Source organism: Salvelinus alpinus, chromosome 6 (assembly GCF_045679555.1).
Source record: "Salvelinus alpinus chromosome 6, SLU_Salpinus.1, whole genome shotgun sequence".
Taxonomy (NCBI): domain Eukaryota; kingdom Metazoa; phylum Chordata; class Actinopteri; order Salmoniformes; family Salmonidae; genus Salvelinus; species Salvelinus alpinus.
In genome coordinates this window covers 92,519,818-92,547,771 of record NC_092091.1, presented here as the reverse complement: position 1 = coordinate 92,547,771, position 27,954 = coordinate 92,519,818, and the positions used below count along the sequence as shown (strand labels likewise).

At 40.7% G+C, this 27,954-nt stretch overlaps 2 protein-coding genes across 2 annotated transcripts in view; one reads left to right on the top strand and one right to left on the bottom strand.

Moving 5' to 3' along the window:
* Window positions 1–3,322: 3,322 nt before the first annotated feature.
* Window positions 3,323–27,954, bottom strand: part of LOC139577776 (NACHT, LRR and PYD domains-containing protein 12-like) — a 63,196-nt gene continuing 38,564 nt past the window's right edge. Inside the window, exons 2-19 of the mRNA XM_071404943.1 lie at window positions 16,927–17,159; window positions 16,510–16,676; window positions 14,133–16,407; window positions 13,876–14,049; window positions 13,423–13,596; window positions 13,170–13,343; window positions 12,830–13,003; window positions 12,338–12,384; window positions 9,816–10,371; window positions 9,093–9,328; window positions 8,530–8,567; window positions 7,831–7,895; window positions 7,484–7,698; window positions 7,039–7,295; window positions 6,663–6,797; window positions 6,405–6,537; window positions 6,292–6,321; window positions 3,323–4,624 (exon numbers count right to left, since the gene is read on the bottom strand). Of these exons, the coding sequence (XP_071261044.1) occupies window positions 4,290–4,624; window positions 6,292–6,321; window positions 6,405–6,537; window positions 6,663–6,797; window positions 7,039–7,295; window positions 7,484–7,698; window positions 7,831–7,895; window positions 8,530–8,567; window positions 9,093–9,328; window positions 9,816–10,371; window positions 12,338–12,384; window positions 12,830–13,003; window positions 13,170–13,343; window positions 13,423–13,596; window positions 13,876–14,049; window positions 14,133–16,407; window positions 16,510–16,676; window positions 16,927–17,087 (5,346 nt within the window). The 5' untranslated portion in view covers window positions 17,088–17,159 and the 3' untranslated portion in view covers window positions 3,323–4,289. The remainder of the gene's footprint in view (window positions 4,625–6,291; window positions 6,322–6,404; window positions 6,538–6,662; window positions 6,798–7,038; window positions 7,296–7,483; window positions 7,699–7,830; window positions 7,896–8,529; window positions 8,568–9,092; window positions 9,329–9,815; window positions 10,372–12,337; window positions 12,385–12,829; window positions 13,004–13,169; window positions 13,344–13,422; window positions 13,597–13,875; window positions 14,050–14,132; window positions 16,408–16,509; window positions 16,677–16,926; window positions 17,160–27,954) is intronic.
* The window catches only part of LOC139577775 (NACHT, LRR and PYD domains-containing protein 5-like), a 30,561-nt gene continuing 28,498 nt past the window's right edge, over window positions 25,892–27,954 (top strand). Inside the window, exon 1 of the mRNA XM_071404941.1 lies at window positions 25,892–25,999. The gene's annotated coding sequence lies outside the window, so the exon portion shown is untranslated. The remainder of the gene's footprint in view (window positions 26,000–27,954) is intronic.

Here is a 27,954-nt window from a genome sequence, read left to right as displayed (position 1 = left end):
CTGTCAGCCAGCCCGGAGCTGCCAGTAATCCAGAACTGCCTCTCAGTCCAGAGCTGTCTCTCTGTCCGGAGCTGCCCTTCAGTCCGGAGTTGCCCCTCTATCCTGAGCTTCCTCTCTATCCTGACCTATCTCTCTGTCCTGAGCTACCTTATCCCGGTGCTGCCCCTTGTCCCGGTGCTGCCCCTTATCTCGACGGTACCCTTTAAATTAAGTGGGTGGAATAGGAGGGTGGTCATTTAGAGGGGAATACGGAAGCTGGGATTGACTATGGTGGGGTGGGGACCTCGCCCAGAGCCTGAGCCACCACCGTGGTCTTCATCCGAAGAGGAGGAGCAGGGATTCGACCAAAACGCAGCGTTGTAATTTGCCATAATATTTATTAAACAAAACCGAAAATACGAAGGACACTTGAAATAAATACAAAACAACAAACGAAGTAGACAGACCTGGAAATACGAACTTACATGCAACGAAGAACGCACGAACAGGTACAGACTACAAACAAACTGAACGAACGAACAAACCGAAACAGTCCCGTGTGGCGCAACATACACAGACACAGGAGACAACCACCCACAACAAACAATGTGAAACCACCTACCTTAATATGGCTCTCAATCAGAGGAAATGAAAACCACCTGCCTCTAATTGAGAACCATATCAGGTCACCCATTAACCAACATAGAAACACATAACATAGACTGCCCACCCAAACTCACGCCCTGACCGACTAACACATACAAAATAACAGAAAACAGGTCAGGAACGTGACATTTATGAATCACGACCTTTATGAATTATGACCTTTATGAATCATGACCTTTATGAATCATGACCTTTATGAATCATGACCTTTATGAATTAGATCTCCTAAGTCTGTGTTTACCACAGACCTTATTTTCAGCGTTTATCCAAAACCACTACTTAAACTCCATTAATTTCCCCATAGGCTTCGTCTAATGAACCATGGTGGAGATAGTGCCTACAAAAATATACGCTACTACAATTGGTCTCTATTGGTAGAGAGGTTTGTTATTGCTCTATTAACCAATTTATAAATGTAACCTAACCTGACCTATCGCCTGACGCATCACCTTCTGTATTACTGCCCCCCAGTGGCAAGAAGTGACGTCCCCCAAAAACGTAACGATAGGCACAACATCGCCCAGACTTCCGGGAATGCTTGAGAAACCAGGCCGGTGTTTGAGAAGTCAATGAGAGAAGTGAAATATTCTTCATTAGTTGTTAATTTTCTTATAATCTAAAAGCACAACTTAGATTTGAGCCAATATCTTAAGTAGTTGATCTTGTTGTTACTCCTACCTTGTGAAAGTGACAAATGTATATGTTTTTATTTTTGTCAAAAACGACTTTATATCGAAGGAGGGCCTTTGATTTGACGGCACAGTTCGGCGCGAGACGACCTTTAGACCAGATGACGTTTTTTCGCCATGACGTCGCCTACAGGTGTGATCGGGGATTTCTATTGGAGCAGCAGGTTCTGCCTATCTTTATACTGTCTTTGCTATTGGACTACAAAACATACATGTCTCCTAGCCTCCAACACAGGCTACTGTCTGTCCCTAACACTGAAACTAAATCATAGAACAAATAAATAGAATGTGCACAGTATTCTGCAGCGATACGCCATCCAATCTGGTTTGCGCTTAGTGTGACTATCATTTGTTATTCAACAGGACAATGACCCAAAACACACCTCCAGGCTGTGTAAGGGCTATTTGACCAAGAAGGAGAGTGACAGAGTGCTGCATCAGATGACCTGGCCTCTACAATCACCCGACCTCAACCCAATTGAGATGGTTTGGGATGAGTTGGACCGCAGAGTGAAGGAAAAGCAACTAACAAGTGCTCAGCATATGTGGGAATTCCTTCAAGATTGTTGGAAAAACATTCCAGGTGAAGCTGGTTGAGAGAATGCCAAGAGTGTGCAAAGCTGTCATCAAGGCAAAGGGTGGCTACTTTGAAGAATCTAAAATCTAAAATATATTTTATTTGTTTATAACTTACTACATGATTCCATATGTTATTTCATAGTTTATGTCTTCACTATTATTCTAAAGTTCAGAAAATAGTTTAAAAAATGAGGTGTGTCCAAACTTTTGAACTTCAACGACAAAAAACTAGAAAGTGTAGTGTTGGTTCCGTTTTTCTGTGCTCCATTTGTTTACTTAACAAATAAGGAACACTCAAAACGTGCACTTATAAATCATAACAATTTAAATCAAAATACAGCTGTAGACAGAAGTCAAAGATCAAACATCACACAACTGATGTCTGTCGTGTTTTTGCTATGCCGGATTAAGTGAAATGACATGCTATTCTATAAAATAATTTCTACTGTAATTAATATTACCTGATTAAACTAATCATGTAAATGTAATAAACTAGAAAGTCGGGGCACCACGAAATAATGTTTATAGAGCTGTTATCTTCCAAATTAACACTTAAAGACCTGGTCATCTTTTACATCAATAGCGGTCAATTATTAATCGTTACCTTATTCAGTCTCATCTGAACATCGTAAACTCTTGGTTATCTTCACAAACCCTGGCTAACAAAATACCTAAACAATCACACAGAATTTCATATACACAGGATGGGTCATACATTGATTACTAATTATGTCACAAAAGAAAACGTCCCTAGCGGACGGAACAGATCTGACGGCTGGTTACACAAATAAAGGGGGTTGGGTGAAATGAAGGCGCGGTAAGACTGAGTAACAAAAGGTTTGGATCTCTATCGGGCCCAATGCAGTTATGCTATCGTAAATACAGATCTTATGCATTCTAAATAACCGCCCATTTGGAAAAGGAAAATGCAAGAAATATTTACTCTGAGCTGCGCTTCGATAGGTTGGTCGTAGATGGGAGGCCAGTTTGCCCAGCAGGGATTTCTTTTCCTCTGAAGAATGTCTGGTGGTAAAATGAATACGTTGTAGTACCGTCGTCGTGTGGTAGAACAAATACTTTGTCCGTCCTTTCCTAGCCCACATTTACAGCTGCTGCTAACTCAACGGCTAGGAGGTATCACTTCTTAAGTGAATAAGAGTTCAAAGTTCATACCAAGTTGCCATACTTTGAGCTCACGCTGAGGTTGGCTTAGTTCTATAGTTGATATTAGCCCTTTTAATGTCTGGACAGCCGTCCTCACGTCCTCGGGAACACAAGTTGATTTTTACATCAACGGGCATTTGTAGTGGTGGGAGAGAAGGGCGTGTTTCATAGTTCATAACCAATGTCTGTTCACTTGGGCGGGGCCACTAAGTGAGTGGAGTTTTACTTTATGAAAACAATTCTCATTTAGCAGCTAAAATTACATTTAATCTTTTCACAATTAGTTTCACATTTAAACATTTAAATTGCACAACAATTCCATGTGAATCTGATAACTAGAATGTGTAGACTTTCCAAGTTACAGTTTATGTCATCCTATCATCAATAATAATGTCTCAGACAACAACTGATCTGACATCATATTCTTTAAGTACCAATGGATATTTTCAACTGGTTGGATTACCAAAATATGGTTCCGTTCCCGACCCTTTTGATGTTAACAGACTCTCTCTATGTTAACAAAGGGCTTTCCAAGAGTCACATCTGTAGGGTAGAGAGAGGAAAGGGGGAAAAGTATTTACGGGTTCATAAACCTCACCAACAGGGCAACGTCATGACATGTCTCTCCTGAGTTCTGCCCCATAGGAAAAGTCCTAAATTATTTTATTAAGCCCGAAGTCTAGCCCTAGTGATGTCACTGCATACATCATTACCTTCTACTCATCAGACCAAGCCCATGCATACACAGCTATACAAACCTGCAAGAGAAATACAACAGTTCCAGGGTTTTCTAAGGGCTCTGCAGTAAATGTCCCCAAGTTGATTTATAGTGGAATGTCTGACGAGTCTCTAATCTCTTCTACTCCCCTGCTGGAGTCCCGGTTCTGTGTTGATCTTTGAAGTGCTTTGTTCACTGACACCCTGTTTTGACTGCAACAACTCACACATCTCAGATACCTTTTCTTTATAAGAGGCAGAGACTAGAAAATAACTGTGAAACAATTTTAAACCTTATAATGCATATGTATTGTTCATCTGTAGTCCAGGACCCTATACATGTAGTGGGGGAGGGGTCTTATAACCCTTCCCCTGCTATTAATAAAACTTAAGAATAATACATTATTATAATACATCAAACATCTGGTGCAGCCCCTATCATGACCCCAATTTGACCCCATCAGTACCCCAATACTGTTACTATCCATTCTACCATTAGGTTGGTACCCCAACACTGTTGATCTGCAGCTCTGTGCAAAGACAGGGGTCCAGCTCCACTAGAAGGTTGACCATCCTGGAACTTGACTCATTTCCTTTTCCCGTCACCATGTCGATGATGACACCTGCCTTCTCTGCCCTCTTAGCTATCACCTTCACTGACTCCATTTCCTCCTGGTTGATGACTGTGTGTTGCAGGAGTCTGTCCAGCAGACCATCCAGGACAGGTCCTGATACTCGTTTCACAAACTCTGTCCGTACAGAACGCAGCTGCTGCTCTGCAGAACCAGTCAGACTGCTCTCAGCCGGACCTCCTGCCCCCAACACAGCACCTGAGAGAGTCAGGATACAAAATAACTACATTTGTACATTTACATTTCAGACATTTAGAAGCAGAATCCTACAATAAAAGTATTGAGAAAACATTCTATTTTACAATAACGACCTGAACATAACACAAATTCACATTTAGGGACGGTTTCACAGACATAGAAAACCAGTCTGGGTCATTCAGAACCAGGCTAATCTACATCAAGTCCTGGATGAGATGTCATTGGGTAATTCAGAACCAGGATAATCTACATCAAGTCCTGGATGAGATGTCATTGGGGCATTCAGAACCAGACTAATCTACATCAAGTCCTGGAGGAGATGTCATTGGGTCATTCAGAACCAGGCTAATCTACATCAAGTCCTGGAGGAGATGTCATTGGGTCATTCAGAACCAGGCTAATCTACATAAAGTCCTGGAGGAGATGTCATTGGGGCATTCAGAACCAGGCTAATCTACATCAGGTCCTGGAGGAGATGTCGTTGTTCTTGAAGACAGTCTTTTATAATCAGGACTAGTCCAGGTCCTACAGTAAACCATGTTGACTGTCCTAGACCAGGTCCTACAGTAAACCATGTTGACTGTCCTAGTCCAGGTCCTACAGTAAACCATGTTGACTGTCCTAGTCCAGGTCCGACAGTAAACCATGTTGACTGTCCTAGTCCAGGTCCTACAGTAAACCATGTTGACTGTCCTAGTCCAGGTCCTACAGTAAACCATGTTGACTGTCCTAGTCCAGGTCCTACAGTAAACCATGTTGACTGTCCTAGTCCAGGTCCTACAGTAAACCATGTTGACTGTCCTAGTCCAGGTCCTACAGTAAACCATGTTGACTGTCCTAGTCCGGGTCCGACAGTAAACCATGTTGACTGTCCTAGTCCGGGTCCTACAGTAAACCATGTTGACTGTCCTAGTCCAGGTCCTACAGTAAACCATGTTGACTGTCCTAGTCCAGGTCCGATAGTAAACCATGTTGACTGGCCTAGTCCAGGTCCTACAGTAAACCATGTTGACTGTCCTAGTCCAGGTCCTACAGTAAACCATGTTGACTGTCCTAGTCCAGGTCCTACAGTAAACCATGTTGACTGTCCTAGTCCAGGTCCTACAGTAAACCATGTTGACTGTCCTAGTCCAGGTCCTACAGTAAACCATGCTGACTGTCCTAGTCCAGGTCCTACAGTAAACCATGTTGACTGTCCTAGTCCAGGTCCTACAGTAAACTATGTTGACTGTCCTAGTCCAGGTCCTACAGTAAACCATGTTGACTGTCCTAGTCCAGGTCCTACAGTAAACCATGTTGACTGTCCTAGTCCAGGTCCGACAGTAAACCATGTTGACTGTCCTAGTCCAGGTCCTACAGTAAACCATGTTGACTGTCCTAGTCCAGGTCCTACAGTAAACCATGTTGACTGTCCTAGTCCAGGTCCTACAGTAAACCATGTTGACTGTCCTAGTCCAGGTCCTACAGTAAACCATGTTGACTGTCCTAGTCCAGGTCCTACAGTAAACCATGTTGACTGTCCTAGTCCAGGTCCTACAGTAAACCATGTTGACTGTCCTAGTCCGGGTCCTACAGTAAACCATGTTGACTGTCCTAGTCCGGGTCCTACAGTAAACCAAGTTGACTGGCCCTCAAGTCATTGGTTTGTATCTCTCCTGTTTACTTACTAGTTGAATGGGTTTCAGTGATGTATTCATCTGAAAGAAACAGAAATAGGTTTTATCACTCTAAATAGCATCTGTCAGAAAAAAACACAGTTATGATTGGCATCTGCTCCTACCTATTGGTACCATCTCTCTCCATACTGTCCTCTCATCATCCCCGATTAACTCCATCTCAATGTCAACCCCTGTGCTTCTCATGATCATCTTACAACAGCTTGGTGTGGTGTCTGCAGGTAACAGCTGAATCTTCTGTAGGAGGCCATATGGTGCAACGATTGAGACATCAGACAGAGAGAAATAGTGAAATAGAATGATATTCCAGTTATTCATATACAATATGACAGATTCATGTCCTCAGCCTGATAAAACTGCACCTCTGGATTGATGGAAGTGGAGTGGGGATTCTTGAGTGCAAACCAACTGTTCAGCTTTAAGGACCCGTTTGGACTTGACAGGACCAATTCTGAATATCCTTTGGACGCCTGATTTTTCTCCCGTTCCTGAACAGCCTACAACATGAGCAATGTAGTAGTCAGTCAGAACAATGTAGTCGCATAATTCACACAACTTGCAGCTCACTGAGAAACCAATGTTGGTCATAGTTTCTATTGTATTAATGAATGTTACAACAGAAACATAATTCTCACAGAGCTGCATGTTGTCTTTGAAATCTAGAGATTTTCAACAAACTATCAGCTTTCCTTTAGTACATTTCAACATACTGTTGTCACTTCAATGATAGTGCCTCACCTCTTTCTGACTGGAGTTTCTGAGGAGCAGGTACAGCCTTGAAATTACTGTTGACCTTTTTACTGCCAAATAGAGGACCACGTCACAGTGGACATCTATGTTCCAAGACAGTAATCTCAGTATCAGAGAGATAGCTGAGAACTTGGGATGGAGAATCTTAGCATGGAATCTGGTGACCTCATGCACTTCCTCTAAAGACACTCCATGTTCCTCTACATGAAGAATCTTCATCTCATTCCTCAGGGAAGGGTTGGTCCCTGAACAACACAATAAAAAGTAGACAGAAAGACAAATATTGTTCTATTCATCCAACTAAAACACAAAGAATATGCAGTACCAGATCACAGTAAACTCAAACTCCCAGAATAGTTCATTCATTAACTCAGGAAGTGAAACTCAGTTACATGGAAATGTCTTTCTGAATAGTATTTCTATATGGTTTTACCTAAACAGACACAGTGTGGCAGATGAACTTCCTCCAGTTCACCTAACTCCATAGTGATGTCCAGCAATGGACCACCTTGTGTGTACTGCATGTCGTTCAGAAGTTGACTGTAGGGTTCCCAGGTCCTGAAGTGATACTTCAGAATGACATCTCTCCCACACAGCCAGCGGAGCCCAGACACTGTGCACTCATAACTCCCTTTGGGTGTCCTGTGCCTGAGGGCAACAACAAGATATGGTAGAGAGGGTCAATGGTTAAATGGAGAGGTTGGATTAGAAGACTATTCCCAAAGGTAATGGGGAAATACACTAGCAGGTGGAATGAAATGTTAAAAGTAGTTATTTTACCTGAACATTGTCACTCCCTCGACAGTGGAAGTCAAGGGTTCAATCTGAAGCCAGTGTGTGGAGTCCTGAACAAGGACAAGCATGTCAGTAATACATATGGGGCCTGTTTCCTGGACACAGATTGAGTCTAGTGCTGGACTAAAAGCATGCTCAATGGAAGTTTCAATAGAACGTTCTTTAAGGTCCAGGACGAGACCTAATCTGTGTCTGGGAAACTGACCAAAGTAACTACTCTAATGTATTTATTCAATGTTACATGGAATGCTGGTGAATTATCAATTAAACTGTCTAAAGACAAAATATGACAACGGCTAAAATCCTGCATGCCTACAAGCAGAACACAGGACTGTCTATATCCCAGTATGAATGGTTGGTCAGTCCACACCTGGCTTTGAGACTGTGTTTATATTACTAAAGCAGAACACAGGACTGTCTATATCCCAGTATGAATGGTTGGTTGGTACACACCTGGCTTTGAGACTGTGTTTATATTACTAAAGTAGAACACAGGACTGTCTATATCCCAGTATGAATGGTTGGTCAGTCCACACCTGGCTTTGAGACTGTGTTTATATTACTAAAGCAGAACACAGGACTGTCTATATCCCAGTATGAATGGTTGGTCAGTACACACCTGGCTTTGAGACTGTGCCTGACTCCTGCAGGTATGTAAAAGTAAGAATTGACATTATGACTTACCTCAACATGTTCACAAGTCTTACAGCTCTGAGGAATCCCTGAAGTCAAAAGTAGTTATTTAAAATGACAATCTAATGTAATAACTAATTAATAATTATTAAATAGACCTCTAATAAAAATGAATATATTAGTGAGCAACAGTCTCAGAATGTACACTCATTAGCATACCATAATCTGACATTAGTGTTATATTAATTAATGTTTGTGGAAGCAGGAAACAACATTGTTCTGGTCCATGTTTTGTAGATGTTGGGGGTCTGATAATTGGTAGATCCTAGGATGAGAGCTTAAAGGTAGAGTCAGCTAAATGATGATGTAGGAGCAGCACCACAGATATTGTGATGAGCAAGATGCCTGACTTCTCTCTCACACAGTCACACACAGTTTCTGCTCATGTGCCAGGGTTCTCTTCACTCTGTTACAGAGTGTTAGTCACGGAACCAAAACAGCAGAGAAGTTTAGCCTTGGCCTCCAACGCTCTTAGTTGTTGTAGAAATTGACCCACTATGCTGTTTACTTTGTGCATCTACGTCATATCGCTGACTCTACCATTAAACACTCACATTTCTCAGGTCCAGGCTTGATCCAACACTCTCCACCATGGTCTCTGGTGTTCTCAGGTCCAGGCTTGATCCAACACTCTCCACCATGGTCTCTGGTGTCCTCAGGTCCAGGCTTGATCCAACACTCTCCACCATGGTCTCTGGTGTCCTCAGGTCCAGGCTTGATCCAACACTCTCCACCATGGTCTCTGGTGTCCTCAGGTCCAGGCTTGATCCAACACTCTCTACCATGGTCTCTGGTGTTGGTAAAGCAGAAGGATAGACTGTGATTAAACTAAATACAACTTAAAAAGGCTTGATATAGCATACATACAGCCTTCATAAGCAGTACAAAGGGTGTATAAAGGGTGACAGAACAGCTCCCTATGTAGGGTACATTGCCTAAATGTGACATAACCCACTATGTCACCTTCCATAAAGTCAATACTGATGGTCACATTTAACTAGGCACAGTCTAACTGTCTGTAGGTCCAACAGAACACATTAAAACACACCACTACTACTAATCTAACTGTCTGTAGGTCCAACAGAACACATTAAAACACACCACTACTACTAATCTAACTGTCTGTAGGTCCAACAGAACACATTAAAACACACCACTACTACTAATCTAACTGTCTGTAGGTCCAACAGAACACATTAAAACACACCACTACTACTAATCTAATTGTAGGAATGATTGCAGAGGAAAACAAATGATAAAACATTGGTATAACTCACCTCTGAATGTGTTGGACATCTATCTGACACAGGGTTAGTGTGGAGTAATCCCCAAACCTAACCCCAAACCCAGGATAGAGGGGTTCAGTGAATGTGGTGTGTTCTGTGTATAGGTGTGTCAGTGTACCAGAGGAGGACACACCATAGAAGGACAAAGTACCAGCTGACCAGTCCAGATACACTCCAACTCTGTCAGAAACAGGATCAGAGATGGATCTGCTGACTCCAGCATGGTTAAAGTCATAACCTCGATGAGAGCAGAATAAACACCAGGACTTCCTATTGTTTCCAATCCTACTGTCAAACCCCAATCCCTTCCTCTTCATTCCTCTGTACACCACACCAATGTCAGCCTTGCTGCCATGCCTCTCAACCTCCCAGTAATAACGACATCCAGATAAGCCTTCTCTGCAGAGAACTTGGGAAAGACAATTAAATCTGTCTGGATGGTCTTCATAATGCTGCTTCTCTTCCACCCGTTTCAACTTCCTGTTCCCCTTAGACAGTCTCAGGTTAGGGTGTGCAGTATTTGGGTCCAGGGTGAGATGACAGGCATCTGTAAACAAAATGAGAGTTTAATCTTTCAGTAATACCCATCCCGGATCTGGGAGCATCCTCATCAAGAAAGCTGACTAGCATAGCCTAGCCTAACGCGACAGGGATATAATATAATATAATTTTCATGAAATCACAAGTCCAATACAGCAAATGAAAGATAAACATCTTGTGAATCCAGCCATCATTTCCCGATTTTTAAAATGTTTTACAGCGAAAACACAATATGTATTTCTATTAGCTAACCACAATAGCAAAAGACTCAACCGCATATTTTCACAATTTTTCTACCGCATAGGTAGATATCACAAAACCGACCAAATAGAGATATAATTAGTCACTAACCAAGAAACAACTTCATCAGATGACAGTCTTATAACATGTTATACAATAAATTTATGTTTTGTTCGAAAATGTGCATATTTGAGGTATAAATCATAGTTTTACATTGCAGCTACCATCAAAAATATCACCAAAGCAGCCAGAATAATTACAGAGAGCAACGCAAAATACCTAAATACTCATCATAAAACATTTATGAAAAATACATGGTGTACAGCAAATGAAAGATAAACATCTTGTGAATCCAGCCAATATTTTAGATTTTTTAAGTGTTTTACAGCGAAAACACAATATAGCATTATATTAGCTTACCACAATAGCCAAACACACAACCGCATTTATTCACCGCATAGATAGCATTCGCAAAAACCAGCAAAAGATATAAAATTAATCACTAACCTTGAACAACTTCATCAGATGGCAGTCTTATAACATCATGTTAAACAATACACTTATGTTTTGTTCGAAAATGTGCATATTTAGAGCTGCAAACCGTGGTTATACATTGTGAAAATGTAGCAACATTTCCCCAGAATGTCAGGAGCTATTTTGGACACTCACCTAATCTGACCAAAGAACTTATCATAAACTTTACATAAAAATACTTGTTGTATGGAAGATGAAATGAAAGATACACTAGTTCTTAATGCAACCGCCATGTTAGATTTTTAAAAATAACTTTACCACAACAAACAGCTTACGTTATAGCGAGACAGCGCCCGCAAAAAGGGCGGATAATAGGACTAAACATTTTCCACAGAAATACGAAATAACATCATAAATTGTTCTTACTTTTGTTGAGCTTCCATCAGAATCTTGTACAAGGAGTCCTAGGTCCAGAATAAATCATTGTTTGGTTTAGAATGTCCTTTTTTCATGTCGAATTCGCGCCACAATTCTATCCAAGGTTGATGACGTTCCCAGTTTCTCTCGACGCAAAGAACGGAAAACTCCAAAAGTCCCAATAAACGTTGAATAATCTGATAAAACTTGGTTGAAAAAACATACTTTACGATGTTATCACATGTATCAAATAAAATCAGAGCCGGAGATATTAGCCGTGTATACCGAACGCTTATCAGAAGACAATATGGAGGTGCTTCGTGCGCCTAGGTAGAGAAAGGAAATTCCTGACTTGCCACTCCAAAAGCTCTTGTTTGACCTCAGATCAAGCTAGACACCCCATTCCACCTTCCACTGCCTGTTGACATCTAGTGGAAGGCGTATGAAGTGCATGCATATCGATAAATATAAGCCAGTTGAATAGGCAGGCCCTGGAACAGAGCCTCGTTTTCAGATTTTTCACTTCCTGTATGGAAGTTTGCTGCAAAATGAGTTCTGTTTTACTCACAGATATAATTCAAACAGTTTTAGAAACTTGAGTGTTTTCTATCCAATAGTAATAATAATATGCATATTGTATGATCTAGAATAGAGTACGAGGCAGTTTAATTTGGGCACGATTTTTTCCAAAGTGAAAATAGCACCTCCCTATTGACAATAAGTTTTTAATCAAACCACATCTTCATATAAAATGTTGTTTTGTAGTTACAGAACAAGTATTGATTAGTTACTATGTTACTATAGTTCTGAATATGCAGTTAATTTGGATTGAAGAGACTTACATTTCCTCAGCCCTGATTTCAGCCAGCACTCTCTACCATGATCCACACTGTAGGAGAAACAGGTTATTGACTGACAAAGACCTAATAAAACATCCTACCTACTGCATACAGAACGGAGTACAATTCATTACTAGAGACATACAGATATTTCATCATACCTACTGCATACAGAACGGAGTACAGTTCATTACTAGAGACATACAGGTATTCTATCCTACCTAATGCATACAGAACGGAGTACAATTCATTACTAGAGACATACAGGTATTCTATCCTACCTACTGCATACAGAAGGGAGTACAATTCCAACAGGATATCAGAGATGCAGAAGAAGAGTATTCATGTGGTGATGATGTATGCTGTGTTGGAGTGCTCAGCCTGCTGAGTAAACTTCCCATTAATTCTACCATCATGTCCTCATGTTACAGACCCTACTACACTACATATGACACAACCGCTGCTCACACTATTAGGACATCTATTCTGACTTACTTCAGCTTCATCAGTTTATATGTGGGATCCACCAGAGCAGCTGAAAGCAGTCCCCCTGCAGAGTCTCCTGGGTGATTGTAGCTCAGGTCCAGCTCTTTCAGGTGGGAGGGGTTTGACTTCAGAGCTGAAGACAGAGCAGCACAGCCCTCCTCTGTGACCAGACAGCCAGACAGCCTACAGAGAGACACAACAGCTGTCTAGGTTGATGTACTGGTGTCAATCATCTTGTAGGACACCCATCCATTTGTCCCTGACACAAATATTGTGATGAAACATCAGATTTATAGAGTATTTGTTTTACTAAGCTCAGTACCGACCTGACTGAAACAGTTGTACCTACCCTAGTTTGTTAAGTTTACAGTCTGGATCCTCCAGTCCAGCAGACAGCAGTGTAACTCCTGAGTCCTGCAGGTCATTGTCTCTCAGCTCCAGTTGTTTCAGTTGTGAGTTGGGTGAACTCAGGACTGAGGCCAGATCTGAACAGCAACCCTCTGTCAGACCACACTGACCTAGACTAGAGGGCAGAAGAGCACATGATTAACACATGTTTAAAACATCCACATAATAACTCATACTGAAGATATTTAACTCACACTAGTGTCTGTATGTTGCAGAGTGGACTGGTTAGTCCAACACAGAGCAGCTCCACTCCTCTGTCTTCCAGGTCATTGTAGCTGAGGTCCAGTTCTCTCAGGGGGGAGTTTGGTGTCTGCAGAGCTGAGGCCAGAGTCTCACAGGATTCATATGTGAGTTCACAGCCAGCTAGTCTGGAGAGAGGAGATATGTCGATACACTGTTAAAAATGCAAAGCTTTAAGAATAATGAGATGCATTAAGACAATAACAAAAGGACATGATTAGACTATGTTAAAAACATACTAACCCCCTTTAAAATATTTTACCTTAGTTTCATATATTTATCACATCTATGTATGTTCCTGCATATTTACCAATATGTTCAAATAATGTTAAAAACATAATAACACATACTTACTACAAATATATAAACACTATAAAGACAGTGGATACTGAAGATATTTAACTCACACTAGTGTCTGTATGTTGCAGAGTGGACTGGTTAGTCCATCACAGAGCAGCTCCACTCCTCTGTCTCCCAGGTCATTGTTGCTGAGGTCCAGTTCTCTCAGGGGGGAGTTTGGTGTCTGCAGAGCTGAGGCCAGAGTCTCACAGGATTTATATGTGAGTTTACAGCCATCCAGTCTGGAGAGAGGAGATAATCTGTTAGATATACAAATCCTTCATTATAATGATACTGTAAACATCAACTCAATAACAGAACTTACAGTGCTCTCCTGCAGGTTTTCACTACCGGCAGCAACCTCTGATAACCTTTCTCTGATGTGTTGTATGTCTTCAGGTCAAACTCCTCCAGCACCTCCTCTGACATCAGTAACAGGTAGGCCAGGGCTGAACATTGGTCAGGTTTTAGTTTTATTTCTGAAAGAGTTCCTGAATGCAGGGAGGTCTGCATGTCTTCAACTAGAGAGTTGGCACCAAGTTCATTCAGACAGTGGAACAAGTTGATGATCCTTTCTGGTGAGGATTCCTCCACGATCTTATCTGAAAGGTACTCAACTGTTCTCTCAACTGTTTCCTCATTGGTCTGTGTTGTACTTCCTGTCTGTGTCAGAAGGCCTCGTAACAGATTCTGATTGGACTCCAGTGAGAGACCCAGAAGGAAGCGGAGGAACAGGTCCAGGTGTCCATTCTCACTCTTCAAGGCCTGGTCCACTGCTCTCCTGTGTAAGTCAGACAACTGGATTGACTCCTCTTCATCATCCTTCTCGTCTTCATAATGATTGTAATCATCATCACCATAATCACAGTAATCATCATAATCATAACTAGTGACTGCTTTTATGATTGACTCTTTCTCTTCATCATAACTAGTGACTGCTTTTATGATTGACTCCTCTTCATCATCACTAGTGACTGCTTTTATGATTATCTCCTTCTCTTCATCATAACTAGTGACTGCTTTTATGATTGACTCCTCTTCATCATCACTAGTGACTGCTTTTATGATTGACTCCTCTTCATCATCACAAGTGACTGCTTTTATGATTGACTCCTCTTCATCATAACTAGTGACTGCTTTTATGATTGACTCCTCTTCATCATCACTAGTGACTGCTTTTATGATTGACTCCTCTTCATCATCACTAGTGACTGCTTTTATGATTGACTCCTCTTCATCATCACTAGTGACTGCTTTTATGATTGACTCCTTATCTTCATCATCATCATCACTAGTGACTGCTTTGGGGGAGAAAACATTTTCCTTCTTGCCCAGACATGATTCTAAAGCATACACTGCTGCTAGAAACTCCTGAATGCTCAGATGCAGAAAGCTGTAGACCTTGTCTTGGTACAGCCCAGATTCTTCTTTAAAGATCTCTGTACACAATGCTGAGTACTCTGATGCCTCTGTGACATCAAGGCCACACTCTCTCAGGTCCTCCTCATAGAAGATCAGGTTGCCCTTCTGCAGCTGTTGGAAAGCCAGCTTTGCCAGTTTCAGGATAATCTCTTTGTCTGACTGAGACAGTTCCTTTGGGTTTGTCTCTGTGGCTTTGTTGTACTTCCTGTTCTTCACGATGATTTGGATGAGTATGAATTGTGAGTACATCTGGGTCAGAGTTTTGGGGACTTCATCCTTCCATGCCTCTTTCAGTATCATCTCAAGGACAGTGGCTGATATCCAACAGAAGACTGGCATGTGGCACATGATGTGGAGGCTCCTTGATGTCTTCATGTGTTTGATGATATCATTGGCCAGAATCTGATCTGTGATTTTCTTCCTGAAATACTCCTCCTTCTGTGGATCATTGAACCCTCGTACCTCTGTCACCTGGTCAACACACTCAGGAGGGATCTGATTGGCTGCTGCAGGCCTTGAGGTTACCCAGAGGAGAGCAGAGGGAAGCAAATTCCTCTTGATGAGGTTTGTCAGCAGCACGTCCACTGAGGTTGGCTTCGTGACATCACAGCACTTCTCATTGTTTTTGAAGTCTAGAGGAAGTCGACACTCATCCAGACCATCAAAAATGAAAACAGTTTTGGTTTCACCATCTTCAATGCTGTCAATCTCTTTCAGCTCTGAGAAGTAGTGGGAAAGAAGTTGCATCAGACTGTATTGGTCCTTTTTCAGGTTCAGATCACGGAAAGGAAGAGGAAACATGAAATGAACGTCCTGATTTGCTTTTCCCTCTGCCCAGTCAAGGATGACCTTCTGCACAGAGACTGTTTTTCCAATACCAGCGATTCCTTTTGTCAGCACAGTTCTGATAGGTTTGTCTTGTCCAGGTAAAGGCTTGAAGATGTCGTTGCATTTGATTGATGTCTCTTGTGTGGTTTGTTTCTTGGATGCCATCTCTATCTGTCTAACCTCATGTTCATTATTGAGCCCTCCACTTCCACCCTCTGTGATGTAGAGCTCTGTGTAGATGTCATTGAACAGATTTTGGTTTCCATGGTGTCCAATTCCTTCAGATATGTGTTGATACTTGTGTATCAGTTTAGCCTTAATGTCTTGTTGGACTGTCAGCAGAGTTTGACCTGTAGGAAAACAATGAGAGTTGGGACTCATAAGTTTGTGTGGTGTGTTTTATAAGGGCCTTTGTACCGTTCTTTGTAATATTGAATGAAACACAGTCTTACTTCTTCTGTCCAGAAGGTTGTTTGTGATCTTTAATGCATCCTCACTGTCCAAACTCTCCACTTCCTTATTGTCATCTGGTAATGGTTCCTGGCTGAAAGCAAGTGGCTGATCACTCTTCATTGATAGCAGGCTGGTTGTAGGTGACTCTGCTCTGGGCTTCTGGACACTGAACAAAACAGGGAGACAGATCACCTCATCAATATCACATCAATACCTCATCTACTTCATTTTAACAACTGTATAGTGGAACTTCTAGAAGTCCTGATGTTTCTTTTAAAGCTACAGTCTGCAATTGGTAAATCCATTTGGGGCTTTTAAATGAATGATGTAGACCCACATTTTATGTAATGTGGGAACACTTCTCACTTAGTTTCACATCTTTAAGAGAACTGTATATTTTACATTTAATCTCTTACCTCTTAGAACTGGTGTCTTGAGTCATTTTGGAGGCAGTGGTCCCCTCCTCTCTCTCCCCAGAGAGACTCATTTTAGAGGCAGTGGTCCCCTCCTCTTTCTCCCCAGAGAGACTCATTTTAGAGGCAGTGGTCCCCTCCTCTCTCTCCCCAGAGAGACTCATTTTAGAGGCAGTGGTCCCCTCCTATCTTTCCCCAGAGAGACTCATTTTAGATGTAAGTCACAGCTCACTCAGCTACAATATGAAATAAGGGGAACAGTCAATATTTCTGAACATTGTTGAAGAACCATTAACAATGACAACAGTTTTACTGTCTGTGGACAAAGACTTCATATTGTATTTAAACATTCACAGTCCAATATGATATTAAACATACACAGTCCAATATGTTATTCATTTGATTTGACTTGGATCACCATTAGCTGACTCCATAACAACAGCTAGTCTACCTGGTTGGATCCCGTGACTCCATAACAACAGCTAGTCTACCTGGTTGGATCCCCTGACTCCATAACAATAGCTAGTCTACCTGGTTGGATCCCCTGACTCCATAACAACAGCTAGTCTACCTGGTTGGATCCCCCGACTCCATAACAACAGCTAGTCTACCTGGTTGGATCCCCTGACTCCATAACAACAGCTAGTCTACCTGGTTGGATCCCCTGACTCCATAACAACAGCTAGTCTACCTGGTTGGATCCCCTGACTCCATAACAACAGCTTGTCTACCTGGTTGGATCCCCTCACTCCATAACAACAGCTAGTCTACTTGGATGGATCCCCTGACTCCATAGCAACAGCTAGTCTACCTGGTTGGATCTCCTGACTCCATAACAACAGCTAGTCTACCTGGTTGGATCCCCTGACTCCATAACAACAGCTAGTCTACCTGGTTGGATCCCCTGACTCCATAACAACAGCTAGTCTACCTGGTTGGATCCCCTGACTCCATAACAACAGCTAGTCTACCTGGTTGGATCCCGTGACTCCATAACAACAGCTAGTCTACCTGGTTGGATCCCCTGACTCCATAACAATAGCTAGTCTACCTGGTTGGATCCCCCGACTCCATAACAACAGCTAGTCTACCTGGTTGGATCCCCTGACTCCATAACAACAGCTAGTCTACCTGGTTGGATCCCCTGACTCCATAACAACAGCTAGTCTACCTGGTTGGATCCCCTGACTCCATAACAACAGCTTGTCTACCTGGTTGGATCCCCTCACTCCATAACAACAGCTAGTCTACTTGGATGGATCCCCTGACTCCATAGCAACAGCTAGTCTACCTGGTTGGATCTCCTGACTCCATAACAACAGCTAGTCTACCTGGTTGGATCCCCTGACTCCATAACAACAGCTAGTCTACCTGGTTGGATCCCCTGACTCCATAACAACAGCTAGTCTACCTGGTTGGATCCCCTGACTCCATAACAACAGCTAGTCTCCCTGGTTGGATCCCCTGACTCCATAACAACAGCTAGTCTACCTGGTTGGATCCCCTGACTCCATATCAACAGCTAGTCTACCTGGTTGTATCCCCTGACTCCATAACAACAGCTAGTCCACCTGGTTGGATCCCCTCACTCCATAACAACAGCTAGTCTACATGGGCTCCACACACAACTAAAATACATTATAGACATCTACTTTACATTGAAAGACGGTAGTAGACATTATAATGTGCTATCAATCGCCTATAACAACAACTCTATACCTCATAGCCTATAACATCGCATAATAATTAGGCTAATCAATATAAATCAACATAAAAGCCTAAAATGATTATTCTTGAAAGTTGAAATCAGTATTGTAATAACTTCACAATTTTGCGGATGTTTTACCCCCCAAATCACCTCTCTCTACAATAGTCTAAGTTCTCAAACACTTTTCTATATTAAATTGTAAAAAGCTACAAACCTCAAACATGTTTCTTCGACCGTTATTTCTCTACTTCCTTATAAAATGTTGGCTACTTACCATTTCAACACAGTCGACGCGTTCAACACGTATAGGTTTGTATATTATACGTTCATATTTATGTAACATTAAGTCCCCTAACCCGCACGACTCTGGGCCAAATTGTGCGCAGCCCTATGGGTCTCCAGATCACGGACGGTTACAGCCCGCGATCGAACCCGGGTTTGTAGTGATGCAGTGTTTTAGACCGCTGCGCCACTCGGGAGCTTAAGTTAAAATAGCCGACAGATATTTCTTCCTAACCCTTTAAGAGAATACAGCCTACACACCATCGTTTCTTGTTCTGGTTTAATAGTTGCCTACAAGGTGATACGCATTGCTTTGTTATGCAAGAAAATGTCAAAAAATCGAAACATTGGTTTGTCTGGCAAGTACGTTTGATTGTTGAGCTGGGGTGTACTACTTAGTGCACACCGTACCAAAGCGTTGCAAAACATTTTGGAATGACAACGAGTTTCAAATTTCAGATAATTCAGAGCCGGACCGACTTTTGGGAACCCTGATTTAGTCAACATTTACATCGTTTATGTGCCAATTTGTTGCATGTCACTTTTACTTGACCGACTTGACGAGACGGACTAGTTTCTTTAGCGACAGATTTACACATTTCCGATGCACGTCTTCTTTCGGGAATTGAAACAACGCAAAGTGTCAACTGTGTTGGGGATCACGCGGATAGCAAATCACGATAATGTGCTATCAATCGCCTATAACAACAACTCTATTCCTCATAGCCTATAACATCACATATTAATTAGGCTAATCAATATGAATCAACATAAAAGCCTCAAATGATTATTCTTGAAAGTTGAAATCAGTATTGTAATAACTTCACATTTATGCGGATGTTTTACCCCCCAAATCACCTCTCTGTACAATAGTCTAAGTTCTCAAACACTTTTCTATATTAAATTGTAAAAAGCTACAAACCTCATAACATGTTTCTTCGACCGTTATTTCTCTACTTCCTTATAAAATGTTGGCTAATTCCCATTTCAACACAGTGGGCGGGTTCAACACGTATAGGTTTGTATATTATACGTTCATATTTATGTAACATGAAGTCCCCTAACCCGGACGACGCTGGGCCAAATTGTGCGCAGCCCTATGGGTCTCCAGATCACGGACGGTTACAGCCCGCGATCGAACCCGGGTTTGTAGTGATGCAGTGTTTTAGACCGCTGCGCCACTCGGGAGGTTAAGTTAAAATAGCTGACAGATATTTCTTCCTAACCCTTTAAGAGAATACAGCCTACACACCATCGTTTCTTGTTCTGGTTTAATAGTTGCCTACAAGGTGATACGCATTGCTTTGTTATGCAAGAAAATGTCAAAAAATCGAAACATTGGTTTGTCTGGCAAGTACGTTTGATTGTTGAGCTGGGGTGTACTACTTAGAGCACACCGTACCAAACCGTTGCAAAACGTTTTGGAACGACAACGAGTTTCAAATTCAGGTAATTCAGAGCCGGACCGACTTTTGGGAACCCTGATTTAGTCAACATTTACATCGTTTATGTGCCAATTTGTTGCATGTCACTTTTACTTGACCGACTTGACGAGACGGAATAGTTTCTTTAGCGACAGATTTACACATTTCCGATGCACGTCTTCTTTCAGGAATTGAAACAACGCAAAGTGTCGACTGTTGGGGATCACGCGGATAGCAAATCACGATAATGTGCTATCAATCGCCTATAACAACAACTCTATACCTCATAGCCTATAACATCACATCATATTAATTAGGATAATCAATATGAATCAACATATAAACCTACAATTATTATTCTTGAAAGTTGAAATCAGTATTGTAATAACTTTACAATTCTGCGGATGTTTTACCGCTAGATCACCTCTCTGTACAATAGTCTAAGTTCTCAAAAACACTTTTCTATATTAAATTGTAAAAAGCTACAAACCTCAAACATGTTTCTTCGACCGTTATTTCTCTACTTCCTTATAAAATGTTGGCTACTTACCATTTCAACACAGTCGACGCGTTCAACACGTATAGGTTTGTATATTATACGTTCATATTTATGTAACATTAAGTCCCCTAACCCGCACGACTCTGGGCCAAATTGTGCGCAGCCCTATGGGTCTCCAGATCACGGACGGTTACAGCCCGCGATCGAACCCGGGTTTGTAGTGATGCAGTGTTTTAGACCGCTGCGCCACTCGGGAGCTTAAGTTAAAATAGCCGACAGATATTTCTTCCTAACCCTTTAAGAGAATACAGCCTACACACCATCGTTTCTTGTTCTGGTTTAATAGTTGCCTACAAGGTGATACGCATTGCTTTGTTATGCAAGAAAATGTCAAAAAATCGAAACATTGGTTTGTCTGGCAAGTACGTTTGATTGTTGAGCTGGGGTGTACTACTTAGTGCACACCGTACCAAAGCGTTGCAAAACATTTTGGAATGACAACGAGTTTCAAATTTCAGATAATTCAGAGCCGGACCGACTTTTGGGAACCCTGATTTAGTCAACATTTACATCGTTTATGTGCCAATTTGTTGCATGTCACTTTTACTTGACCGACTTGACGAGACGGACTAGTTTCTTTAGCGACAGATTTACACATTTCCGATGCACGTCTTCTTTCGGGAATTGAAACAACGCAAAGTGTCAACTGTGTTGGGGATCACGCGGATAGCAAATCACGATAATGTGCTATCAATCGCCTATAACAACAACTCTATTCCTCATAGCCTATAACATCACATATTAATTAGGCTAATCAATATGAATCAACATAAAAGCCTCAAATGATTATTCTTGAAAGTTGAAATCAGTATTGTAATAACTTCACATTTATGCGGATGTTTTACCCCCCAAATCACCTCTCTGTACAATAGTCTAAGTTCTCAAACACTTTTCTATATTAAATTGTAAAAAGCTACAAACCTCATAACATGTTTCTTCGACCGTTATTTCTCTACTTCCTTATAAAATGTTGGCTAATTCCCATTTCAACACAGTGGGCGGGTTCAACACGTATAGGTTTGTATATTATACGTTCATATTTATGTAACATGAAGTCCCCTAACCCGGACGACGCTGGGCCAAATTGTGCGCAGCCCTATGGGTCTCCAGATCACGGACGGTTACAGCCCGCGATCGAACCCGGGTTTGTAGTGATGCAGTGTTTTAGACCGCTGCGCCACTCGGGAGGTTAAGTTAAAATAGCTGACAGATATTTCTTCCTAACCCTTTAAGAGAATACAGCCTACACACCATCGTTTCTTGTTCTGGTTTAATAGTTGCCTACAAGGTGATACGCATTGCTTTGTTATGCAAGAAAATGTCAAAAAATCGAAACATTGGTTTGTCTGGCAAGTACGTTTGATTGTTGAGCTGGGGTGTACTACTTAGAGCACACCGTACCAAACCGTTGCAAAACGTTTTGGAACGACAACGAGTTTCAAATTCAGGTAATTCAGAGCCGGACCGACTTTTGGGAACCCTGATTTAGTCAACATTTACATCGTTTATGTGCCAATTTGTTGCATGTCACTTTTACTTGACCGACTTGACGAGACGGAATAGTTTCTTTAGCGACAGATTTACACATTTCCGATGCACGTCTTCTTTCAGGAATTGAAACAACGCAAAGTGTCGACTGTTGGGGATCACGCGGATAGCAAATCACGATAATGTGCTATCAATCGCCTATAACAACAACTCTATACCTCATAGCCTATAACATCACATCATATTAATTAGGATAATCAATATGAATCAACATATAAACCTACAATTATTATTCTTGAAAGTTGAAATCAGTATTGTAATAACTTTACAATTCTGCGGATGTTTTACCGCTAGATCACCTCTCTGTACAATAGTCTAAGTTCTCAAAAACACTTTTCTATATTAAATTGTAAAAAGCTACAAACCTCATAACATGTTTCTTCGACCGTTATTTCTCTACTTCCTTATAAAATGTTGGCTACTTCCCATTTCAACACAGTCGACGCGTTCAACACGTATAGGTTTATATCATATGTTCATATTTATGTCATATAAAGTCTTCATACACTTCATGCAGGTGTTCAGCCCATAAATTCATATTCTATCTGGTAAAGGTGGATTTTGTATTATTTTATTTCAGGATTTGATTGCGTGATGTTTTGCAGTGCTACCAGCAGAGGGCAGTGTGACAACAACCAGGTTCGTCAGAAGGACGCTAGACGGTCATATCTGCGTTGTTATGGTAGGGCTAGGGTCACATGACAGGATGGGTAACCAATGATAGACAATGAATCTGCAGAACCCCAAACAGACTGATTACAATGTAGAGTAGATGACGTTACATTGAACTAATCACATTTATTAAAGACCACAGAGACACATAAATACATTTCATTCCTTTTCATTTTATTTATTGAAAATGTATTTGACAGGGATACTGCACATCAATCAACATTTCTGTAAATGTGACATATTTAGCCAGCTAGCTAGTTTTCAACTGTAGTCCCTGGGCAGGTAGATAAACATTTGAATAAAAACTAAATAAATGTTTTTGTCCTATCACAACTGATTCTACTAATCAAAGGCTTGATGATAATGAGTTAATTAGTTTAATCTAAGGTGTTTGTTCTCGGGTAAGAACTAAAACATGCAGCCCCTTGGGGTCCCAGAGGAGAGGTTTGGAATACACTGACCTAGAATAATGTGATACAAATCAACTCATTATTTTTTCAATATCTCACCAATTCACAACACACAGAAATAGACACAGACACACAGAGAGATTAAAACACTACAGGATAACACCATATTTAACTTTTACTAAAAATATCATTTAGGTCTATATTTTCATAGTGACTATGTACATGATGGGGGTCACTTCCATTTTAATTCCAGTCAATTCAGAAAGTAAACCAAATTCCAGAATTGCAAATCGAATTTCAGTCTACTTCCTGAATTGACTGGAATTTAAATGGAATTGACCCCAACCCTGACTATGTATTGGTTTACCAACCTTTCTCAATATATTTTTCAATTATGAATTCTAACACCCAGGGGCCATTTAAATCAAATGTTATTGGTCCATACACATATTTAACAGATGTTATTGGTCCATACACATATTTAACAGATGTTATTGGTCCATACACATATTTAACAGATGTTATTGGTCCATACACATATTTAACAGATGTTATTGGTCCATACACATATTTAACAGATGTTATTGGTCCATACACATATTTAACAGATGTTATTGGTCCATACACATATTTAACAGATGCTATTGGTCCATACACATATTTAACAGATGTTATTGGTCCATACACATATTTAACAGATGTTATTGGTCCATACACATATTTAACAGATGTTATTGGTCCATACACATATTTAACAGATGTTATTGGTCCATACACATATTTAACAGACGTTATTGGTCCATACACATATTTAGCAGATGTTATTGGTCCATACACATATTTAACAGATGTTATTGGTCCATACACATATTTAACAGATGTTATTGGTCCATACACATATTTAGCAGATGTTATTGGTCCATACACATATTTAACAGATGTTATTGGTCCATACACATATTTCTGGTTCGCGCCCGGGTCGGGGCCAGGGGACGGACTAAAGCTATACTGTTACATGTGTACCTCCCTCTCTCTCTCTCTCTGTGTGTGTCTGTGTACCTCTCTCTTTCTCTCTCTCTCTTTCTCTCTCTCTCTCTCTCTCTCTCTCTCTCTCTCTCTCTCTCTCTCTCTCTCCCTGTGTGTAGAACTCTGTCCAGACACCACTGGACCACTGCCAAGCTAGGAATAATGATACAGGGACCTGTTGGTCTTCATGGAGATACAGCATCTTGACTTTTAACACATTTTGATTCGTTACAGCCTTATTAAAAAAATTTTTTTTATTCCCCTCAACAATACTCCATAATGACAAAGCAAAAACAGGTTTTTAGAATTTTTTTTATTTAAAAGAACCAGGAAATATCACATTTACATAAGTATTCAGACCCTTTATTCAGTACTTGGGTATTCTTGGATATGACGCTACAAGTTTGGCACACCTGTATTTGGGGAGTTTCTCCAATTCTTCTCTGCAGATCCTGACAAGTTCTGTCAGGTTGGATGAGGACTGTTGCTGCGCAGCTATTTTCAGGTCACGCCAGAGATGGTTTATATGGTTCAAGTCCTGGCTAGTTGGGTAACTGAGAATGTGTCTGTGGAAACTGGCTCTGAGGTGGTTGTGTTGATATTCAGTCTCTCTCATGAACCTCTATCAGTGCCTTCGGAAAGCATTCAGACCCCTTGACTTTTACCAAATGTTGTTCCATTACAGCTTTATTCAGCATATCTTTATTGTAATATATTCAAAATATATACCATAGCATATCTTTACTGTAATATATTCTAAATATATACCACAACATATCTTTATTGTCATATATTCTAAATATATACCACAGCATATCTTTATTGTAATATATTCTAAATATATACCACAGCATATCCTTATTGTAATATATTCTAAATATATACCACAGCATATCTTTACTGTAATATATTTTAAATATATACCACAGCATATCTTTATTGTAATATATTCTAAATATATACCACAGCATATCTTTACTGTAACATATCTAGTGTAGTCAGTCTGTTAAAGTGAGGTGTGTGTGTGTGTGTGTGTGTGTGTGTGTTAGTGAGACAGATCCTTTGTCAATAATCTATAAGGTCCTATGCTACTACACAGTGTATAGAGTGCGTACCCTCAAATGACACCCTTTTCCCTTTATAGTGCACTACTTTTACAGTATATCACTGATACCTCTCTACCTTCCTCTCTCCTCCATTCCCCTCTCCCTGTCTCCTCTCTCCACCTCTCCATGTCTTCTCCCTCTCCCTCCCCCTCTCTCCCTCCCTCACTCTTTCCTCCCTCCACCTCTCCATGTCTTCTCCCTCCCCCTCTCTCCTTCTTCCACTTCTCTCCTCCCCTCCCCCTCTCTCCCTCCCTCCACCTCATGTCCCAACTCAGGAAGTCCATGTTTAAGCAACAAGAGGAAGAAATGGACTTTACGGGTAGAAGACTAAAACATCAGAGGTTTGTAGCGTCTTTTATAATTTAATGTAGAAAAGTGTCGTGGAGAAGTTAGACTTTCATAGAGAGTCAGATGATTTAAGGGAAAGACATTGAAGAACTGTAACGTTAATACAATACTGATTTCAACTTTACAAAATGATAAGTCACATCTTATTTACATTGGTGTTGATTAGTGTTGATTAGCCTAATCATTATGATCCAATGTGATGTTATAGGCTACAGGGCTATGATGTAGGGTATTATTGGTAAAGGCGACGGACAGCGCCTTATCGTGATTATTATCCGCATGATGAAACCACGTTAGAAGACGTGAATCGGAATTATGTAAAGCTGTCACTAAAGAAAACACTCTGTTTCGACAAGTCAGTCAAGTAAAAGTGACGTGCAACAATGGGCATAGAAACTATTTGAATGTAGGGCTAAATCAACGTTGAAAATGCTTTCTGGCGACACGGATCAGGAAAGTGGTGGTCCGTTTTGCTCACTGCTGTGCGCTCGATATAACTTGGCCGGTGCACCGTTGCATAACGTTACCCACTGGTTCAGTCGTTGTCGACACACCTTTCTTCTGAATACAAGCCCCGGTACAACGGACGAGAAACTGATCGCGCCTCATGTGATCTCAAGCAGTCCTGAATGTATTTACAGCTGTCTTGTAGTTTCTTTTAATCTTTTGTTGTTGTATTGATGGAATTGTTGTCCTCAAGACTCCATTACAAATGAGACACTGGTCTCAACTGGGCTCCCCTGATTCATTTCAATTAAATATAGAAATAAACAATAAACCATATTTAATTCATTTACATAATTTACATATGAAGCGGTAGCCGCGGAGATGAACAGCGCATGAGTGCTGAAAGTAGGCTAATTCGAGGCTTAATTCTCATAAACAGCGTTTATTTTAATTTGACTATAGGTTAAAAACAACAAGAGGGATTTGTGTTGCATATAGAATATCATTGGTTTGTCTCTATGACATTCAGAGGCTGTGCTACAACCTTCTATAGGGAGGAGACAAAAACATGGACTTTGCTGGGAAATAATGTCGGATTCTGTCACTATCAAATTACTTTCATAATTTCAACTGGTTACTAAACAACATACTAACTCTGAATCAGTCAGGAACAACGACTTTCATCATTTCAACTGGTTACTAAACAACATACTAACTCTGAATCAGTCAGGAACAATGACTTTCATCATTTCAACTGGTTACTAAACAACATACTAACTCTGAATCAGTCAGGAACAACGACTTTCATCATTTCAACTGGTTACTAAACAACATACTAACTCTGAATCAGTCAGGAACAACGACTTTCATCATTTCAACTGGTTACTAAACAACATACTAACTCTGAATCAGTCAGGAACAATGACTTTCATCATTTCAACTGGTTACTAAACAACATACTAACTCTGAATCAGTCAGGAACAATGACTTTCATCATTTCAACTGGCTACTAAACAACATACTAACTCTGAATCAGTCAGGAACAAGACATTTAGCCTATATTATTATTATTAATATTATTATTATTATTTCAAGGCCAGGGGCCTGTTGCACAAAACTAGGATAAGGGATTAAGCCAGGATATCTTGGTGATCCTGGCTCAATTGATCCGTAATCCGGTTGCACTAAAGATGGATAGGGGGCAGGAGGATATGTTATGGTATAAATTACCATGGAGATTTATTCTGTGGAGCTAGCCTGCTCCAGACCAGGCTAAATTCCAGGATCTATTTAATCTCATCCCTAATGTCAGTCAGCAGTCACCACAAATGGAAACCAATAGTTATTTCACTGCTCACTATACATTGTTATCACATATAACTAGACCCACTGTTATTATTTAAACGTTTGTGATCATTAATTTCAATGATTTTGGATAAAAAATGATTTTTAGATGATGTTGCTATCATTAGATAATTTACAGTTTCCCATAGACTATAAG